General features: G+C 54.3%; 1 protein-coding gene across 2 annotated transcripts in view; it reads right to left on the bottom strand.

Annotated features, from left to right (window-relative positions):
- KCNC1 (potassium voltage-gated channel subfamily C member 1) overlaps positions 1 to 21396 on the bottom strand; it is a 39894-nt gene that overhangs the window by 4012 nt on the left and 14486 nt on the right. The window contains exons 2-3 of one of the 2 annotated variants that reach the window (XM_036325580.1): positions 5481 to 6414; positions 182 to 1655 (exon numbers count right to left, since the gene is read on the bottom strand). In XM_036325580.1, coding sequence (XP_036181473.1) covers positions 1591 to 1655; positions 5481 to 6414 — 999 coding nt within the window. In that variant the 3' untranslated portion in view covers positions 182 to 1590. Of the gene's footprint in view, positions 1 to 181; positions 1656 to 5480; positions 6415 to 21396 lie in introns of those variants that run through there. The other variant, XM_036325579.1, reaches the window with a different exon arrangement.

The raw sequence follows: 21396 nt of genomic DNA, 5'->3' as shown, positions 1-21396 counted from the left end.
CTACAGGGGGGAAAGCTGGAGACAGTCTCCTCCCGATTTGACCCTCTTCCGTGACCCTGTTCACATCATGTAACTACACGCAGAGGTGATCCTCTTCCGCGGGCACACGCTCAGTATGCCTGCGGGCGGGATCACGGCCGTGTGCACATCATGTCACTACAAAGAGGCAGTCAGTCAAAAGTGAAATGGACCAATCAGGTTTATTCGTAAAGCAAATCCAAAAAAAAAAATCCCATCATAATTTTGGAACTTAAAAAGTCTGCATACAAGATGGAAAGCAGTTCACGTACAGTGCGTTTCTCCACAGATCCCAGGGGCTCCACTTCCCGCTTTACGCTGAGCCAGAAGGGCCAGTTACCAAGGTAACTCTGATACCACGTGACTGGGGCTGGGCCTCTCTGGGGTTGGGGGGCTGCCTAGCACTTGGGGCGTGTCTGCGGGCACACACCTGTGCGTACAGACAAGCCCGGTCCTGCCTCCCACTCTGGCTGGCCCCTGGCTTCCCTCCCAAGGATCTCTGGGCTGAGGGAGGAGGGTGATGGGGAGGGGCGGGATATAAGGGAGGAGGATGTGGAGGAGGGTGTGAAAGTCGGGGCCCATAGTACCCTGCACACATTTTCCTCCAGGGGAAACAGCAAGTCCTCCCAGCAGTGTCTCCATCTGGGCCATCGTCTGTCAGTGGAGGTGCCCACAGCCTACCGTTCTTGCCCAGGGGCGGGTCAACGGTGGAGGGTGGAGCCCGAGACTCCTCTGGCTCTGAGTGCTTCGTCCCCACCCAACGGCTCTGCCCCCCAGCACCAGGCCCCTGGAGCATCCAGCTCCCACAGGCTGGTTTTCCCTGCAGGGAAGGGAGCGGGGGCAACTGGCAGGGATCCCTGGGTGGGTTAGCTGCACACCCTTCCTTCCCTGAAGGGACCCCAGGACACACCTGGGTCTGCTTCTCTCAACCATGACTTTGAGGAGGGGCTATAATTGGGTGAGAGTGTTTAGGTCTTGTTCTGTAAGGGAGCCAGCCTCCCTGGGCTGTTGGTTTATCTGCAGTTTGGGGTGCTGTCAGAAACGGGGAGCATTCTCCCTCCCCAGCTCCAGAGGGGCGGCTAGAAGAGAAACAAAGGAAGGGCCAACTCTCCAAACCTGGGGAACCCACGCAAAAGGCCAGAGGGTCAGCTCTTCCAAGATTCCCCCCCTGATGCCCTCACCCCCGCCCCCTTGCATGAGATGGCCACCAGGAGCCTTGGTTCCCACCTGCTCCCCAGAAGGTGGGGAGACCTGCCTCCCCGGCCCAGGGCCCCTCAGCCCCACTAGCCCCGCGGCTTGCGATGATGAAATGGCAGCATGGGCAGCGGCTCGCAGAGATGGTTTCCAGGCTTTGAAATGGGCTGAGATAGATGAGCGTCCGCGAGAGGGTCATTTTTTTTTAAACTTTGGAGCAAGGAGAACCCGGTGTCAGGGCCCTCAACCAGCAGGGCTGGCTTTTTCGCCCTCATCTCCAGGCACCACCGACGTACTTACTGTTCAGACCAGCAGCGGGCGCCGGGGGCGCACACAGGGCTGGGGCGGGGTGGGGGGTTGCTGGGCATTTCCTTGGGTTTAGCTCCAAGGGGTCTGCCCAGGAGGGGGATCAGGGAAAAAGTCCCAGGCTATCGGGGGACAGTCTGTGAGAGACAGGAGCAGAGTACAGTCACGAGAACCGGCACAAGTCATGCAACGAAACGAGGAGAGAAAAAGAGAGAAACATGATTAGTGGAGAGAGAGAAAAAGAGAGAATATGAAAAACACAGAAAGAACACCAGGCCTGGCCCTCAGAGTTGCGTCATTTTTCTGATCCTTCCCTCTTAGCCCGCTTGGGGGCCACACAGACCCCGCACGGGCCCCAGCTGCCCACCCTGACCCTGTATCTGAGCAGAAATTGGATCAGCTCATGCAGAGGGGCCCTGCCCACCCTGCCTGGTCACCTCTGCCCCAGGGGTCACTCTCCCTGCCCCGGGCTAGCACCACTCCCAGCCCTCTCTGCAGACAAGCACGGGAAGGGAGGGCCGGGAGAGGGGCATGTGGACTTGCTGCTCAGGGGACAACCTCCCACTGCCACCCCACAGGTGACCCAGAGACTGCAGTGAGCTCCCAGGGGGGCCGGGCAGGGTCTTTGCTGGGGCCTCACTGCAGCTCTGTGTGCCTGTGGGCAGGAAAGGGGTCTGGCCACCACCCCTCCCCCGTGCAGGCCCCCCTGCTCACCTACGGCGTGACCCCGTAGTCTGGACACCACATCATAGAGGACTGACCCACACCACAGGAGCAGAGAGGGACAAGACATACGTGAATGGACGTGAGCAAGTGAGCTGGGCCCCCTGGCTGCAGAGGGGAGCGGGGAAGGCCCTTTCTGGGAGAGGAGCAACTTCTCCTGGGCTATGAGCCCCAGGCAGCCTCTGATGATGTGGGGTGACCTCCTGGCATCCCTCTGTAAGGTCCTACAGCCCCCCAGGCCAAGTCCCCCCAACGCTGAGGCCATGCCAGCCATGGTACAGAGGAAAACACCAGATCATCCTTCACAGACAAGGGACCTGAGGCTTGGGGAGAAAGCAGACGTAGAGGGGAGGGAAAGGGGCTGCTGGCAGGACTGAGAGGCCTTGCTGGAGTCCCAGGGATCCTGCACTGGTAGGGGAGGTGCCCTCAGAGACCAGCATGCGGAACTCGGCCCCATCCCAGCTTCTAAAAGAGGAAATGGCGAACCCCGGGTTTCCCTGAGGCCGCTCCACTGCCCCTGGGGGTGGAGTGAGGCTGGAAAGGCCTGGGGTGCTGCATCTCACACCGCTCAATCCTTGCAGGGCCGGTTCTCCACCCATATTTGCCTTCCTTTCCTCTGGCCTCCCCACTCACTCATGAATGCACCCCCAGCTCACGCCCATCCAGGTGCATAGCTGAAAGCAGAAAAGGAGGTGAATGGGAAGGGACTCAGGGAGGCAGGGATGGGGACACACCCCGAAGGACCACACCCCTCTCAGTGACAGTAATCTGGGTCTCACATGCCAGCTGTTGGAGGAAGGGGCGTTCTGGTGAAGCTCAGAGGGGGTCTCAGAATCAAGGCGGGTGGGTCTGGACGTTAAAACAGCACCGGCCGGGGCGGGGAGTACTTGGGAAGGGGGTAGAGATCCAATGTGGGGAGGGAGGGGAAAGGCAGGAGGAGGATCCCGGCAGCTGGGCTCCAGAGGACAGGCTTGGGAGGGCCCAGAACACCTTCTTAGCCACAGAGACTGCTCCTGCCAGAGCTCTGGGTTCCTGAGGCCCGGGGCCAGGGCCGGAGGCTGCAAGGGCAGGACTGCCATGGCCGTGGGCCTGGGGGATCCCACAGGAGTCCATGGGCTTCCCAGGTCTGGTGCAGCATGGGAAGAGGGCTTGTGTCCCAGGACTGGCTGGTGTACATGTCAGAGCACAGTCTGCTCTCTGTGTGTGCGCATGCATGTGTGTGTATGTGTGCATGCATGTGTGTGTGTGTGCGTGCGCTTAGCACACAAAGAATACTGGCATTGTCAGGGATGAGGACAATCGGTGCCTGACTGGAGTGAACTGGGGATCCTTGACGGGGTGGCCTGGGCGCCCATGCTTGGGGCACCGATATGGAAAGATCCAGTGTAGGGGAGATTGATGGAAGGGCCAAGTAGCACCATGGTGATGCCACTCAGGCTCAGCTCTTCCTGAGGGGCCTGGAGTAGAGCTGGGGGCTAGGCCAACCTGGACCCTCTCCTAGATCCCCAGGAACTTTCCTTGTCATGGTGGTGGCTCCTGAGGTCAAATAGCTGGTTAACCCAGAGCAGGGAGGTGGGGCAGGAGCCATGCCTTAGCAGGGAAGCCCGGCTCCCCTCTGGCTCCTATTCCAGTTCCTGCCACCCTCTGGCCCAGCCCAGGACACTAACCAAGTTCCTTTCAGGTGCCTATGGGAATCCCAGGAAGGGGAAAGGTATGGGGACAGGAAAAGGGGCTGGAGAGCCCCCATGGGCAGAGAAGTGGGCCTTGGAGGTACTGCTCTGGGCAGCATAGCTGTGGAATAAAGCCAGATTGTGAGCAGGATGGGGCAGTTGGGTAGAGAGAGCATCAGCAGGGAGAAAAAATCAATCATACGCTGGGGGAGACCACCCAACCTGGGGGAAACTTGCTCATCTAGGGCTGAGCTAGCCTGCAGCCCCTGCCAGACTTTGGACCCGGGATGTCCCTCACAAACTAAATGCTACCTATCACTCATTCAGCCCCCTCACCCCACGGAGCTTCACTCAGTGCTGTATTCTTCTCTGGGTCATCCATTCCCTTGAAATCCCTGTGTCCACAGAATAAGTCGATGGTATTCCATGGGTAGAGGTAGACTATGGGCTTTATATCTTCGGACCAGAGCCCCGTGATCAACTTTATGTGCTATGTGCAGGTTCTCATAAAACTGAGATAGTCCCATAACGAACCACTAGCCATGGAATATTAGAATATATCCCACGGTGACTAGTATTGTTTCATGCCCCCCCTCCCCCTCCCCCCTCCCCGACCCCCACCGAATTCATGGGAAAGTGGTTGGACACTGGCTGGGGTGTCATGTATTGCTGCTGCAGTCCCTTCCATCGGAAGTGGGGAGAACCATCGGTGGGAGGTGGTGGCTGGTCTGTAGCGCTTTCGCCTAAGCTGCCCGGGGTGGTGGCCCCGCTAATCCTTTGCTCACCAGCCGCTTCCATCAGAAGACCATCGGAAACTCCCACTCAACCATCAACCCAAACAGACAACGTGAAAGCTAGAGTCACTCCAACAGTTTCTAAAGATAAACGCTAAACTCTAGAGTGATGGTAGAAGATGAGTTGGTTCAGCATGCTATGGGGAAGTAAGCTTGTTACGGAGGGCTGGAGGCGTCTCCTAGGACACACCTGGAGCCAGGCAGCCCGAATCAGAGCACGAATTCTACTGGGCTATGGAGACAGGCTCTGTCGGGGGTGAGCATCCTTGCTACTGCTTTTGCAGGTACCCTCCTGCCAGACCCCATGCACCACTTGTGCCATCTGCACAGCCTGAAGGGAGCCGTGTAAAGACCCAATCAGAAGCTGTCTGCCATTTCCAAATCACGCCCACCCCCGCCCGGCCCGGACACCAGGTCAGTGGCCTGAGTCAGAGACTCACGCTGGACTCCTGCCCACCGAGCAGCAGCTCCCGGGCTCCTGCTAAGAGAGTCCTCGGCAACCTCGAGGGCCACGTCGTCTCTTCAGAACCTCATGAGACCAGCGCGTCAACCTCCTTACCCGGGGCCACCAGTGAGGTTCCTCTAGCTGGCCCTCGCCTCGTGAACTTGGCTGCCCAGCATCTCCCTGGGCCCCCAGGCTCCACACTTCAAGATTGAGTGTGGGGGTCCGGGGTTGCCCATGGAACTAAGGAAGCAGTCTGACTGAATCTGAAATCATCGCTACAGGGGGCAGAGGTGAAAGGTCAGATCGACATGCCTCTAAGAGGTTTCCTACCTGCTCTGTTAATTTCTAAAATTTCTTCCTGGGCCAGCGGGCATGTGTCACTCTGAGTACTGTGGTGTGGAGAGTTTACGACAGATTTACAATAATTGGGAGATCCCAGCTGCGGCGGCCGTGGAATATGCTTCTTTTTTTTCTTTGGTAGTTTCTGCTTAGCCATGGCTAAGGAGTAGTACATCCCGAAATTGTTCACGATGACGGGCACGGGCATGGCGATGGTCAGCACGCCCGCCAGCGCACACAGTGCTCCCACCAACATCCCGGACCATGTCTGCGGGTACATGTCTCCGTAGCCCAGTGTTGTCATGGTGACCACGGCCCACCAGAAGCCAATGGGGATGTTCTTAAAGTGGGTGTGCTCACTGGCACTGGGGTCATTGGGCTGGGCCCCTATCCTCTCAGCATAGTAGATCATGGTGGCGAAGATCAGGACGCCCAGGGCCAGGAAGATGATCAGCAGTAGGAACTCGTTGGTGCTGGCGCGGAGCGTGTGGCCCAGGACCCGCAGGCCCACAAAATGCCGGGTCAGCTTGAAGATGCGCAGGATCCGCACGAAGCGGACGACGCGCAGGAAGCCCAGGACGTCCTTGGCAGCCTTAGAGGACAGGCCGCTGAGGCCCACCTCCAGGTAGAAGGGGAGGATGGCCACAAAGTCAATGATGTTGAGCGAGTTCTTGATGAACTCTACCTTGTTGGGGCAGAAGACGACACGCATGAGGAACTCGAAGGTGAACCAGACCACGCAGACGCCCTCGATGTAGGTGAGGAAGGCCTCCGTCTCCGCTTCCCGGTAGTAGCGCACTTGGGTGCCATTCCTAACGTTCTCGATCTCCGTCTTGTTCACGATGGGGTTGAAGCGCTCGTGGGTCTCCAGGCAGAAGGTAGTGATGGAGACCAGGATGAAGAAGAGGGAGGCCAAGGCCACATACTGTGGGGGAGAAACACAGTGTCAGAGGGCAGGCCCTCCCACCCAGAGCAGAGAAACTGGGGGTGCCTCTGTGTTGGGTCCAGTCAGATGCCAGGTCAGGGAAGACACCAGCACAGTGACCCTGCCAACACAGGGCCAAGCGAACAGGCCACTTTTCCTTCCTCCGGGCACAGGTAAGGACGCTCAGGGAGTTAAAGGGTTGTGGCAGAGATTCCTTTGTTTTCACAAATGTGTTTCCTTTCCTCTTGGATGTGCAGCTAGCCTACATTTCCCAGCCTCCCTTGGGTTAGATGGGGTCAAGTGACTGAGTTCAGGCCAGTGGACAGTGAATGAAAGGAGTATGCATTAATGCCAGGTCTGCCAGGTCTGGCTCATAAACCCTTCCTACTCAATCTTCTATGCTCTTTCTTCCCCTTTCTCCTCCCCCCCCCCCCCCCCCCACTTCCAGCAGTGCCACCAGGAGGAAGGAGCCTGGGTTCCTGAGAAGAAACACCTCTAAATATTCTCATTGAACTATTACTTGAATGGGAAATATACTATTTTATTAAGCCACCTTGGTTTGGGGTGGGGAGATTGGTTAAAGCATTTAGCCACTCTGACTAATAAAAATGACCAACTTGCTGGGCTAAAGTTGGCAAAGAAATGAGAGGGGGCAGCTACGGTGGTATCTGGCCACATCTCCCATCTTTCGTCTGTACTTCACTCGCGGAATCTCTTTCAGGTTCTATCCTATCTAGATCTAAAGAAGATGTTCATCTGCCTCAGGGCCTTAGATGACTTTTTTTAACTGCTCCCTCTATCCTCCTAGGAACTCACACACCCAACCTGGAAGTGAGTTCCCCATCCTTGGGGGTATTCAAACAGAGGCTAAATGATCATTGTCAGAGATACGGTGCCAGTTCTGGCATCAGGAGGTGAACTGGACAAGGTATCCTTGAAGGCACATAAACCATAGTGTCTGCTTCTTCCCTGCTGCGTGCCAGACCCAGGGTAGGGGTGTGGGTGGGAGAGAGGAAGAAGCTGTCGGGATCCTGGGGCTTTTTAAACATATGTGTGTACCTGCTTCTCTCAGACCCCATCAGTGAGAAGGAAATGGCCAGAATATCCCAGTCTGTCCAGAACCATCTGCTCTGTCCCTGAGCTCCTAGAAAAAGGTTCAGGAGACCCTTTGGTTTGGTCTGGTGGCCCCATATGATGACCCCTTGAGCTTCTCGAGCCCACAGCAGACATGGGAATCCAAGGAAAGAGAATCAAGTAGCTGCCTGAGCTTCAAACCAAGACTGAATTCCAGGCAAGGTCTCTTCTTACAGACCCCAGGTGGGTCCCCTGGAACTCTAATAGACCATGGCCTCCTTAGGCATTGCCCTGGGCAGGTGGAACCCTGGCCAGTCAGCTCTCCTCCAGGGGCCCAGCAGGTCAGTCTTGCCCGCATGTTCCTGCTGCTCCCCTTCCCTTTGGACCCTCCTTCTCTCCGCTTGGCCAAGACAGACCATGGCCGGAGGCAGCCCTGGGCTACAGGCTGGAATAGGTGACACTTTTGGTCCACAGAGGTACCCTCATAGATAACTTCAAGGAGTGCCATGGTCTCACCCTGTATCTTCAGCAGGAGGCAGCCATGCTGCTTCTAGTGATTAGTTTGCATTGATGCCCACCTCCACCTGTTGTTTTTGGGCTTTTTTTTGGGGGGAGGGGGCATATTGGAAGTCCCAGAACAGCCCTGTCTGGTTTGACCATGGCCCTCAGACCTGGCACCCAACTGGAAGGGATCTAGAAGCCCAGAACTATGTGGATCTTCCAAGCCACATTCTGGATGGGGAAGGGGAGAACTAAGGGGAAGGGACAAAGGCAGCATTTCAGAATGTCAGCATAGAGAAGCCGTCAGAGATTATCTGACCTAAGACACTACCTGCTACAGATGGGGAATCCTGTGGCCCAGAAATAGGAAGAGATCTGCCCCAGGCAATCATTATGGGATGCCGATAGTTCTGTAGGCTTAGAGCTCTGAACAATTTGCAAAAACTTTATCTAGACTACCAGAGACTGATCCCTATGCACCCTTCATCCATTCACCTCTGCTTCCTTCGTTTTATCTACACATTATCCATCTTTCCTTCCTTCCTTTTCCCCTCCCTTCCATCCACACATCATTCACCCTTTTCCCTCCTTCCCTCTCTCTCTCCCTCCTTCCATTCCTTCTTCCATTTTCTCCATTTCTCTCTTCCATCCAACATGCATGCATCCATTCTTTCTTCTTTCCCTTCCTCATCAAGCGCCAGGTTATGCCCAGCACAGAGGGGAATCCTCAGGGAGAAACCCTCAGGGAGGATTCCAGCCCAGGCCTCAGGGAGCTCCTTGCCCAGCGGAGAGTAAAGGACACTCACAGAGACAATGCGGTGGCCTGGAAAGGTGAGCCCCTCAGCCCTATGAAGTGGTGAGGCTTGGACAAGGCAGGACAGGGTAGGGACTTAAACCAGGTCTTCCACCTCCAGAAACAGCTCTGCAAGGGTCCGGACAGTGCCGCCCTGGGTCACCACAGAGGAGGACCAGGAAAGCAAAGTGGAAGCACCTGGCAGAGGTACACTTCCAACCCAGGTTTACCAAGCACTTTCCACACCAGAGTTGCCAACGCTCTTGGAGCTAAAACATCCCTGTCTGCTGGGTATTTGGTCCCAGGTTCCCTCTGGAGGGCCTCGTCTTGGAGCTTGGCATTCACAGCCCACACTCCCCACGGGCAGGTCATGCCCCAGCCATACCCACTTCCCTGGCCTTTGTGAGAGAGATATGCCAAGAGGTAGGGCCCATTGTACCCGTGAGCTCCCGATCCTGGGTGATGGCAGAAGGCAAGAGGCACCTCTCCTTGCTGCCCCACCAGCCATGGCGCCATGGCATCACCCTCCTAATCTGACCCACATCCATCCTCCTCTGTCCCCTCTGCTTATATGTGACTCTCTCTCAACAGGGCTACTGCCACCAAAGCTAACAGGTTTTAGGCGTCAGTCTTGGCCACCAGTCCAGCCTCCAAGCCAGAGGGAGCGACTGGCTGGGATCCCAGCTCTGCATGCCGCCTGCCCATGCTGCCCACGGAGAAAAGCCTGACTCCTCAGCCGGGCATGAGCTGCGGTGCCCTGGCCTCCCCGACTTCCTTACATGCACCCAATGTTCTTGCCAGATGCAACTCTGCCATTTCTGACCCCACACCTCCGTGTCTCCCCATCGCCGCATCATCACACCTGTTGTTCCTTCCACCAGAGTGTTCCTGCCCATCTTCCTCTGGAAAAACCCCTCATCCTTCAGCACCACAGGAAGTAGCCCTTCTCCTGGGGTGCCTTCACCAGGTGGGGCTCTTCATTGCAGCTGAGACCCTTACGAGGCAGCAAATAAAGGGACTCCCCAAGGAGCCTCTACATTCACCCCGGAGACAGCCAGCCTGTCTCCAACTCCGTTCATGAGTGCCCAGGGAGGCTCATGGGAACAGCCCAGACAGGGCACTGATGTCCCAGGAGCCGTCTCACTCCCAGGTGCCCCACAGGCCCCTAGAGCTGTCAACCCATTTGCTCCTCTCACAGGACAGGTCTTGATGGGGAAAATGAGACCCAGAAAGAGGTCAAGTCTTATAAAAACTCGGGGAGGAAAAAATCGTTGGTTCTCAGCCATCAGCGGAGATCCTGTCTAGATTCCTTCCTCTCTGGGCCCCAGAGCCAAAGGAGTGGGGATGGGGTGGACAGCAGCAGCCAGGCCTCGAGCCAGACACTAGGCCTTCTTCCCAGGGAAGCTGGCAGAGGTGGAAGCCGGCCTCCCGCCCTGCCTAGGCTCCCTGGTGCCTTCCTTCTGGCCTGAGCTGCCCGCAGCCTGATCCTTTGTCACAGGCAGAGCCCCAGCAACACCCGGGTCCAAGTGTGCTCTTAGGAGGGCTGTGGAGGAAGGTGCTTTGGTTGCTCAGACCACATTCTCCGAAGCCTAGAGACTAGAAGGGCAGCCACGGTGCACAACCAGCGCAAGAGCTCACATCCCGCTGAGTCCCCGGCTCCCTTCTGTCCAGCCTCGGGGAAGCTGAGCACAGGAAGGAGAGAGGAGGACGCTGCCCAAGCTAAGGGCCTATTCTGCGCCTTAATCCTCACACCCAGTCAGACAGGTGGCTGTGCTACGTTGTGCCAAAAAGCGAACCCAGGTGCAGAGAGGTTCAAGGACCAAATGTTGAAAGCTAGGGATGAAGCAGAGGCTTGGACCCGAATCGATCTAGCTCCAGAACCTAAGCTCTTTCCACCACTAGAGTGACCACAGCTCTTGGGGCTAAAAACACAGTCCTGTGCACTGGGGAGCTGACCCTGATCATGTCTGAATGGTTCATCTTGGAGGTTGGCACCCATAGCCCAGACTATTTGAGGGCAGGCTATGCCCATTGCCAGTGACGAGAGAGCCGGGATGCCTGGACCCACAGGCTGGAGCCCAGCCACGCCTGAATGGCTCTTGGGCCGCTTTGCCCAGGACTTGGTAGTGCCTGGGGCTAGAGCAGCCCCGGGGGCTGGCGTGCAGCCACACCTTGCTCAGGGAATCAATGCTGACAGCAGCCTTGGATGGTCTAGCCTGCATCCCCACCTGGCCCACTTCCTTGAAGACTCAGAAGGCAGGTGGAAGATGACTTCAACTTGTTCAAGAAGCTCAGCCAGAGGGAGGTGGGAAGAGTTTAAGGGGAGGGGAGGATCTGGGATCAGTGGACCCCTAGCAGGGAGGGAACCTCTGCCTAGCAGATCCAGGGCAGCAAGCCTGGGCTTGTCGCTCCCTGTAGGGGCTGCAGGCAAGGGCAGGGCTGCACCCCATGTGAGCTGTCTGCCTCCCAATCCCAGTCACCCAGAGAACAGGGAACAGTCACTCACTGACCACAGGCACACAACTGCCCAGAGTACACACCTCACCCATTACCTAAACGCATACACTGTGCCTGTGGCCACACAAGCTACAGCACAGTGTCCCGCCCACACACACACACAGAGAACACAGGGCCCATGGAGCATACTGGAACACATCGCCGCACACCACACACACACACCCAGGTGCTGCACTGCCGGGCGCACTCCCTGCACGCTCCACACAGCACTCCCGCATGTACACTCAGAGCATACGGAGGATGCAGAAGTGGCCACCACACAGCACACCCACTACAGATACAATAGACCTCGGCATTGCCACTCAGCCGGCCCCTCCTCTGCCCACTGCACCCCCAAGGGTATGACTGACTCAGTGCCTGTCTCTCCAGCCCGCCTCGCCTCTGCCCTCAGCCTGCCTCCTGATCTGATGGTGCCAGTTCCTGGATTGCCCATCCCTAGGGCCTGCCCATCATCAACAGGCTTCCTGGTTTCCCGCCACCCACCAGACCTGTCTCCTTTCCCCAGCCCACCCCTGCAGCATCTGTGCCCCCACAGCCAGGATCCAGGCCAGCTGTGAGGCCAGTCCCTCCTGGGCTGCTAGCTGGTGAGGGGGCACAAAGGGAGCTGTCACCCAGCCCGGTCACCTCAGCGACCACCCTGTGAAATTTCAAGACAGTAATAGGCAAGATCTCCTAATAATGCAGCATAAAGCCAAGCCAGTAGTTTCTGGCTTTTTTCCCCCCCAGAACCAAATCACAAACCATGAGAGACCCACCAATTGTGTTCTAGAAAGTGTAGCCATGGCAACGAAGCAAGGCATCCCATTTCTATAGTAACCAGGGTGGTGAGGCTGTTGGCTGTAAAGTCAAACAAACCTACTAACGATCTGTTGACTTAAGAAGATGTTTTATAAATCACCAAGTTATTTTTATCGTAGCCCCACCCTTGAAACTATAAATCAGAAAGGCAATTTACTATCTATTAAAATGACCAATATGTGCTATGACTTTCATTTATAAATTATTTATGTCGCAGTCATCTTTAAAAAAATTGTACTTGCTTTTCAGAACTGTGCAGGGCGGGTTCGCTGTGGGGATCTGCGTTCTTGCAGTTCATTCCAGAAACAAGGCGATGGCGGGACAACATCCCGGTCTGGCCGCGCACTCGCCCTGTGACTCTGGCAGGTTCATTCCCCACTCTGGGCCCCGTTGTCATCACTGGCAAAGTGAGAACTGGACTCGGTCCCTGCTGAGAGGTTTCAGGCAGTGGGGCTGGTCGGGGAGCCCTGGCTGGGCTCCAGGCCCCGGCCCCCAGAGGCTCCAGGTCAGATTTTCCGTCTAATTAAACCTGCCCAGCGGGGGTGTGGGGCGTTTGAGTCAATCTGCGTGGAGTCAGTGATGCAGAGCAGGCGGGATGGCCAATTGGCCTAAATAAATTGTCAGTTGAGTTGAGTTTGGAAACCGAATTAGACTCGTCTGCCCTTCCTTGCGCTGGGCGTGCCCACAGTGTGTGGGGCTGGTTGAGGGTTGGGAGGAGGGGAGAAAAGGGAAGGGGGCACTTTGGGGTCGGGTCCCTTTTTGGGTCCATCAGTAAATGCCCCCACCATCAACTCCAAGCAGCCTGGCTGGGTCCTGAGCACGCTGGCTGGGTCCTGAGCACGCCATCTGGGTGTCCAGGTCCTGGCCCCCATTCCTTCTCATAAGTCCTCCCTTCTTGGCACCCAGCGCAGGGAGTGGTGGGTGACAGGAGCTCCCGTGGTGCTATGTGGAGGGAGGGAGCTGGAGGGTGTGAGTGTGTGTGGGGAACATGGCTGTGTGGGCTCCGGTTTGGGAAAGTCTGTGTGCTGGGAGAGGGCTGGCGGGAAGGGCGGCAGTGTGTAAACGTGGAGTAGGTGTGTACCTGATGAAGGCATGTCACCCGCCTCTGTGACCTGACTGGAGGCATGTGCAAGGAGCCCAGACTCCCCAAGAGGTAAGAACCCACTTCACTGAATCCATGATTCATTCTCACCACCCTAGACCCAGGTCATGCCCAGAAAGGGCTGCCGAGGTTCCCATGTTGCTTCATTCCAAGATGCACATTTTGGAAATGCAAATATGTCATGAAATGTACACATCCATAAAACAGTATTTCTTCCCATTTCCCCAACATGCTGTTATTTGACTCATGGCATGTCTTAAATCGGCGGCACCTTGGACTTGTGAACACATGGTCATTAGAAACCCAGAACATCGAGATAGAGAGATAGAGGAGAGGTGGAGAGGTAGAGAGGTAGAGAGGTAGAGAGATAGAGACAGAGAGAGAGAGAGAGAGAGAGAGAGAGAGAGAGAGAGAGAGAGAAGGAGAGAGAGAGAGAGAGAGAGAGAGAGAGAGAGAGAGAGAGAGAGAGAGAGGAGGCCCTCAGAGGTTTCTGGTGCAAAGGCCGCCCCTTGGGCAGACATGGAGAAATGGAGGCACAGCGAGGGAAGGGACCCGCACAAGGTTACAGAGCTCTCAGGTAGAGCAGAGTGGAAAGCCAGGTTCTCCGGAAGTAACAGTGCTGGGCTCTAGCTTGGGGCTCCCTTCATTGCGGCCACTGAGCCTTTGCTTAAAACGCCCTCCCAGGCCTCTTGGCTCCCCAGGTCCTGTCTGCCTTCTAGACCCCAGGTCTGAAGCAGCTCGAGTCCCTCTTGTCAAAGGAGGCCGCAGCTGGAGCAGAAATGGTGGGACCCTGAGTTCAGACCAACCTGAGTTTGGGGGCCTGGCTTGGCTGGTGACCTTGGGCAAGTCACTGGCCCTTTCTGAGCCTTCATTCCCCCTATCAAGGGATAGGGAGGAGGTGGGATAGGATTCCCTGCCTCCCAGTAGCTGTGACAATGAAATGAAATAATGCATAGAAAATAGGAAGGAGCTATTCAAACACATTGTTTCAGGCCCCACGCAAACCTCCCACTCTGACCTCCAGTGGGCCTCCCACCTGGTCCTTTCCCACCAAAATGGAGAGCTTGGGATCAGTGCCTCACATGCAGGAGAGCCGAGAATCTTAGTCATGGGTGGGAACCGCTGAGCTGGGAGCACCTGGGACGGGGGCAGATGTGCCCCCACATCACAGAACAGCACGACTGTCCTTCAGAGAGCCTCCGCCCGCCCAGCTCAGCCCAGGCGGCTTGAGTGAGCCTGCGTCCAGTGGGCTCCTGCCTGGGCCTGGCTGAGCAGCACGTGACCAGTCTGCCCAGCCCCATCCTGGCGTTTGGGATTGGGACCAGATGAGACCCAGTGCAGGCAGCTCTGATGCCCAATGAACCTCATCGTCCTGAGACAACATTAGGGGCTGGGGAGCCGGCAGTGTAGTGGAAGGGAAGAGTCCTGGGCTTAGCCTCAGAGACCTGAGTTCGAATCCCAGCTTTACCACTGGCTTATGATTGCAGGCAAATGACATCTTGGAGACTCAGTCCCTTTATTCTTCAAATGAGGACAATGATAATAACAGACTCCAGGAAGGAAGACATTACTGAGGGGCCTGGAGGAGCAGGTGGGTGTCTAGAAATTTTCCAGATCCAGGGCAGAATCCTGGGGCAAGAGAAGCCCCAGGGCTGCCAGTTCCCTCGCACACTGGGATTCACACTGGGATTCACACTGGGATTCCAGGAGTGGAGCCAAAGTTTTCCTCTACAAAAATCCAAACACAGCATTTTTGCCCCCCAGCATTTTTAACATTATTAAAATCCTCACTAGAATTATGGTGTTGTTGTTGTTTTCATTGATTCTAGAGAGAGAGGAGGAGAAAAGGAGAGAAACACTGATGTGAGAGAGAAACATCGATCAGTCGCCTCCTGTATATGCTCAGACCAGGGATGAAATCTGCAACCTGGGAATGTGCCCTGACCAGAAACCAAGCCCACGACCCTTTGGTGCATGGGACGACTGCTCTAACCACTGTACAACACGGGCCAGGGCCCATTAACATTTTAAACCCGGAGAAATACTAGTATTCCATACAGGAGATTGCTCTTCTGGTTCACGCCTTAGATTGGTGTGTGTCTCTGGGTGGGCTTGTCTGATGAGTTAAGGAACCCTACGTATTTCCTTGCCAGGGAGCTCAACTAAATTTGGTGCTCACCTCTGGACTAATCTTTTATCCGGGTTTGGGGTATCACTATTTCTTCTCTATTATTCTTATTTTTTCTTTTCTTTTCTTCTTCATTTCTAAGGGTTCTGTTGTAGGTGTGTCTCACGGGCCTCAAACATTTTTGTGCCGCTATTTGGGATAAGGAATAGGTGACTGAGATGGCCAGGTCAGGAAGTGAGTAGGAAGGCATCCCATATGGGTACACAGGCCTCCCACGGGGGCAGGTCAATAATGGCCGCTGTGGTAGCCCTGAGGCAGATGTCTCTGCTGGTGACCACCAGTGAGAGGGGCTCCTGAGGCCACTTGTTCTGTCTTTAGACAGCTCTAGAGACATGCTTTTATTCCTTGTATAAGTCAACCTCCCCACCCCCGTGATCCCAGTTCTGCTCTATGCAGTCACCAAACACACCCGCTTCCCTTCTTCTCCGTGACAGCCCTGCCCACAGCTGCAGGTGGGCCTCCGACCTCAGCCCTGAGCCATCCCTGCTGCAGACCAGGCCTCCACTTCCATCACACTCCCTGTCTTGGGCCAGCTCCCCGGCCTGGTTCAGAGCCTGCTTCTCTTGGGCACTCACTGTGCATGGCTAAACGCATCACACGCTTTACCCTTTTCAGTCCTTACAGTCCCCTTGGTGGCAGGAGTGTTTAGCTTTGTTGAGCCTCACTGTCCTCTGCTATCAGGTAACAATGACCGCCATTACCAACATGATCTCATTCATCTTTAAAAAAACCTCTCTAAGGGAGGTATCATTTCCTCCATTTTGCAGACAAGAAAATTGAGGTTCAGAGTGATTACGAAGTGCAAAACCTCAAAAACCCACACAGTTCGGAAGTGATAGGCAGAATCTGAAACCAGGCTGTTCTGACCCCCAAACCACTATGCGCTACAGCTTCCACTTGCAAATCTCTTTCACACACACACACACACACACACACACACACACACACTACCTGGGCCATCAGCAGATCTGTCTTGATTGTCCCCATTTGACAGATGAGAAAACTGAGGCTCCAAGCTTCATGGTATGTCCACTAGAAATCCACTGGGAAATTTTCCCCTGTGCCCATTTGTGTTTTTGCATCAAGTCAGGGGTCCTGATTCCCAATAGGGTATGCATGTGTATATATATGTGTGTGTGTGTGTGTGTGTGTGTGTGTGTGTGTGTGTGTGTGTTGGGGGGAAAGGAATAAAAAAGTGACCCAAGAGGGACAGCTCAGGGAGGGCAGTGGGCACAGCCCAGGTAGGACCACAGTTGACTGTCCACCTGCTCTCTCTCCAACAAATATTTACTCCTAGTCCCAGGCCTGTGTAGGGCACTGAGTACAGAGTGAACCAAACAGCCACCTGGCAGAGGAAACTATTTATGAAATAACCGTACAAGCAAATACATACCTATATGAGGTGATGAGGGCTTCAAGAATGCACAATGCATTTGATGGGAGAAAAAAAATATATAAATATATATATATATATATATTTATTTATTTATTTATTTATTTATTTATTTATTTATTTATTTCAGAGAGGAAGGAGATGGGGAGAGAGAAAAAAACATCAGTAATGAGAGAGAATCACTGACCAGCTGCCTCCTGCATGTCCCACTAGGGATTGAGTCCAAAACCATGGCATGTGCCCTGACTAGGAATCAAACCCTGACCTCCTGGTTCATAGGTCGAATCTCAACCACTAAGCTATGCTGGCCGGGCCATTTGATGGGTCTTTAGCAACGAGTGTTGGGGTTAGAGCCCCCAGGAGGAGGTGACACATGCAGAGGTTGGAAGGATGGGTAAGAATCAACTAGGGAAACACAGGCTACGAGGAAGAGCATTCTAGGCAGAAAGATAGGAACAATTCCCAGTCCTCATGTCTTTTGGCCACCAGCAGCATCTGAGATAGCTGGTCACTCCCTCCTTTTTGTCACACTTCCCGGGGCCCACTGCCTCTTGACTTTCTCCCACCTCACTGACCGCTCCTTCTTGATGTCCTTTGCCAACCTCTTGTCCCAGCCTCTAACGATCGGGCAGTCCTTGGTCCTCTTCTCTGTCTACACTCATTCACTTTAGTGATTCACCTCGTTTCCAGGCTTAAACACCATCACCCATTCAAGTCCCACTAACAGCACACTCCTAAATGTTCACCTGCTGTCAAGTTCTCCTACGGAGCTCAGGACTTCAGCGTCCCAGTCCTTCGCATCTCTAGGTGGAGGTTTAATAGCTCTCTCACCAACCTAACAAGTCAACCAACTCCTGTACCACCCCCACGGCCTGCAGCCTTCTCCATCTCATGAGATAGCAACGCCATCCTTAACAAAGACCGGAGTCATCCTTGACACCTCTCTTTCCGTCACACCTCCCATTTAGTCTATAAGGAAATCCTGTTGGCTCAGCTTGACATAAATCCAGAATCTGACCACTTCCTACAACCACTGTCCCAGCCACCATCATTTCCCTCTAGATCAGCGGTTTTCCACCTGTGGGTCGTGATCCCTTTGGGGGTTGAATGACCCTTTCACAGGGGTCGCCTAAGACCATCGGAAAACACATATATAATTACATATTGTTTTTGTGATTAATCACTTTGCTTTAATTATGTTCAATTTGTAACAATGAAAATACGTCCTGCATATCAGATACATTATGATTCATAACAGTAGCAAAATTACAGTTATGACGTAGCAACGAAAATAATTTTATGGTTGGGGGTCACCACAACATGAGGAACTGTATTAAGGGGTCGCGGCATTAGGAAGGTTGAGAACCACTGCTCTAGATTATGGTGAGAGCCTCTTAACTGGTCTCTCAGCTTGCAAGATTCCTGGTGTGCTAGGACTACTTTCATCACAGCAGCCAGACATTCCTTTTAACATGTAAATCTGACTGTGTCATTTCTCTGCCCTGAACCCTGCTCACCATTTCTCTCAGAGGAAAACCCAAGGTCCTCACAATGCCCTGTAGGTCCGCCATTACCCCTCCACGCTCCTCTCCTGCCACTGGCCATCTTTGTTCCAGCCACACCCGCCTCCTAAAACATAGTCCTTAAATATGCCAGACACATGCCTGCCTCAGGGCCCTCACACTGGCTGTTCCCTCTGCCCAGGTATCCTCATGGCTCATTCCCTCACCGTCTCATGAAAGTGCCAGCCTACTCTGACCACTTTATTTTAAATTTCAACCAGCACCCCGCAACCAATCTGGTTTTCCTTATTCCATACCCCGCACATTGCACGTACCATTTTTGAATACACACTTTCCCCCAGCTTTACTGAGGTAGAGCACACACACAATAACAGTTTCCCATCCTAAGTGGCCAGTTGGATGAATATTGATACTTAACACTATCTAATTTACTGAGTTTTCATATTTATCAGCCGTGAAGTGGCTGAATCTGGGGATCAGGCTGGCCCTGCCGCCAGGCCTAGCTACAGGCAGCACACTGTGCTAGGAGCCAGGAGCACAGCTAAGCAAGAGCACAGCTTCCTCTCTGTGGGAAGGTCCTGGATACATGTCCTGTATCCGCTGGCCTCAGTCCTTCTATCTACACAATGGGCATAACAAGTTTCCTCCCTTCAGCCTCCTTAGGAAGGGAACCTCTCCTCTGGGGCCCCCTTTCCCTCTTCTGTATGGGCAGTGCACACAATCACTGACTTACTGCTGCTGTATCTGCATCTACACTGGCAATGTGCACGGTCACTGATGTCAGACTGGCCTTTACACTGGCACTGACCACGCTTACCTCAGATCTTCATCTACGCTGATGGAGGATAATCTCTATCCACGAGTCTGTGACTAAATTGGCCCCGGATGCACTCACAAATCACTCAGCTATGTTCCCATCAGCTCAGTCTCCACAGAGGTTGTTTGTTACGCTGGCAACGGGCACAGAGATTGAGAGCAGACCCATGTCTACACTGGCAATGGGCACACTCATTGACAGCAGATTCAGCAGACACACATACACATGGGCAGCAGGCACAATCACGTTCATCTCTGGGCAATGGGCACATTCAATACACAAAGACCTGAGTCCCCACCAGCATTGACATGAATGACTGAGGAGCGTGAGCACAGGGCACAGAGGCTCCTGCCAGCTGGAGGCACAGGTTATGAAGTTCAACACCCCGAGTACTGCCAGGGGGCAGAACCTGGCATGGGAACCTGAAATTCAAAACCAACATGCGGGCACTGGGGTGTGGAAGCTAGAATCTGGGCATCAGATCTGGAATCTGGGACACATGGCGACATGAGACCATGTCTATTCCCAGCATCTTGAGATCACTCAAGGTGAGGGAGAGACTTGGGCTGTGTGACTCCAAGCACCGCCTGCCCCCTCCCTATCCCACACCCAGGCCGGCCCAGCCACCCTGGGCTTTAAAAAGCACCAGGAAATGTCACTTTCTTTTTGAGGAGATGTGATGGGAGGAGATGGCCAAGCCAGTTTAGCTGCTGGCCTAGTCAAAGGCTGGGAACAGTGACAGCACCTTCAAATCCTGAAGCTTGTTTCTTACTCAGGCTGGATAGAATTCCAGCCCTTTCCCCGCAGACGGAGCCCTACCTAGTGCCAGTCCAGCACTCCCTGCGCCCACTGGCTGCATTTCCCCATCTGCAAAGCGAAGGGTGGCCTGGATCCACTCAAGCTCCAGCTCTGTCTCCAGGACTCATGTGCTACCCACAAGAACACCTAGATCTACCAGAGACAGCCTGGATGAGAGACAAGTGCGGGCGGCTCCTCCCGAAAGAAGAAAGCTCCAAGGACATGTGGCCATCCATTGATGCAGCTTTAACACAATTGTTCGTTGATTTAATCACCAAGTATTTACGGAGTGCCTATTATACAACAGGTACATTTCACAACCACCTCCAGAAATAACAGCTTTAAAGCTCCCAGCACAGAGTTGGGCACATCGTAGGTATCAATCATGAGGATAAAGATACCTACTGTGTGCTGACACTAATACTGAGCTGGACCTGTTCCTAAGCACTCTTAGCATACATGACTCATCTCATTGCCCATACATCATCTCTGAAGTCCACACTGCGGTCACCATCACAATTTTACAAAGGAGGAAACTGAGGCGTGGAGAGGTTAAGTTGTCCATGATCATGAACCTGGGAGGTGATGGAGTTAGGCTTTGTCTGACTCCAGAACACATGCTCGTAACCATTCCCCTAGACCCTCAACAAACATTGATAGAATGGGTGCCTGAGTAAATGAATGAAAAACTGTGTTGGTGCAAGGAGGGGTCCACGAGCATCCAAGGCCATTGGCATGCATGACTGTGGGGAGCATGTGTGTGCAGATGTGTGCTTGCACGTGCAGCTTTTGTACGGAAAGACTTTCCCTTGTTGTCTTGGTCTTGTGTGAGCCGGAGCTATACTTAGCTGCAGCCGTGATTGTAATGAGCAGTTAGCAGCGCACCAGGCACTCTCTTTGGGACCTGGTTTCCCAGGGAGATTGCTGGGGTCAGTGTATGTGTTGGGGGGTGCAGCCTGGTGCCAGCGGACACCGGAGCAAGGCTTTGTGTCTGTGAGTACAGACGCTCACAGCGCTGTGCCTGGTGCGAATGGAGATCCTTAGCTCCAGCTGGAAGCATCTGCTCGAGGCTAACAGATTCTGAGCCTCCAGGCCCTGCCAAGCTCAACTACTGGCCACCTATTTCATGGTCCCTTTATCGGCCCTTGATAGGCAATTAGAATGAAAGCCTTGGAACTCATATCTTAAAGCCTGGGGATTGGCAGCAAAGAGCAGTGGGAAGATGGTGGATCTCGGTATTCCTTGGTATACCTCAGGAAGGCACATTCCTCAGGTATGCTCAGCATGTTCTGGGGTTCAGAGGCCAATCCCCAACTCACTGTCCACCCTCCAGTGGCTTCAGGGAATCTGAAATACCCTGGGCCTGACGCCTCCATTGTCACATGGCAACTTCTTTCCAGCCTATCCTGGTGCTGCTCCATCAGAGACTCTAACCCAGTGGTTCTCAACCTTCTGGCCCTTTAAATACAGTTCCTCAT

Source organism: Myotis myotis, unplaced genomic scaffold (genome assembly GCF_014108235.1).
Source record: "Myotis myotis isolate mMyoMyo1 unplaced genomic scaffold, mMyoMyo1.p scaffold_m19_p_10, whole genome shotgun sequence".
NCBI classification, from domain to species: Eukaryota; Metazoa; Chordata; class Mammalia; order Chiroptera; family Vespertilionidae; genus Myotis; species Myotis myotis.
The sequence above is the reverse complement of the archived record's forward strand: the minus strand, read 5'-3'. Positions and strand labels throughout refer to the sequence as shown.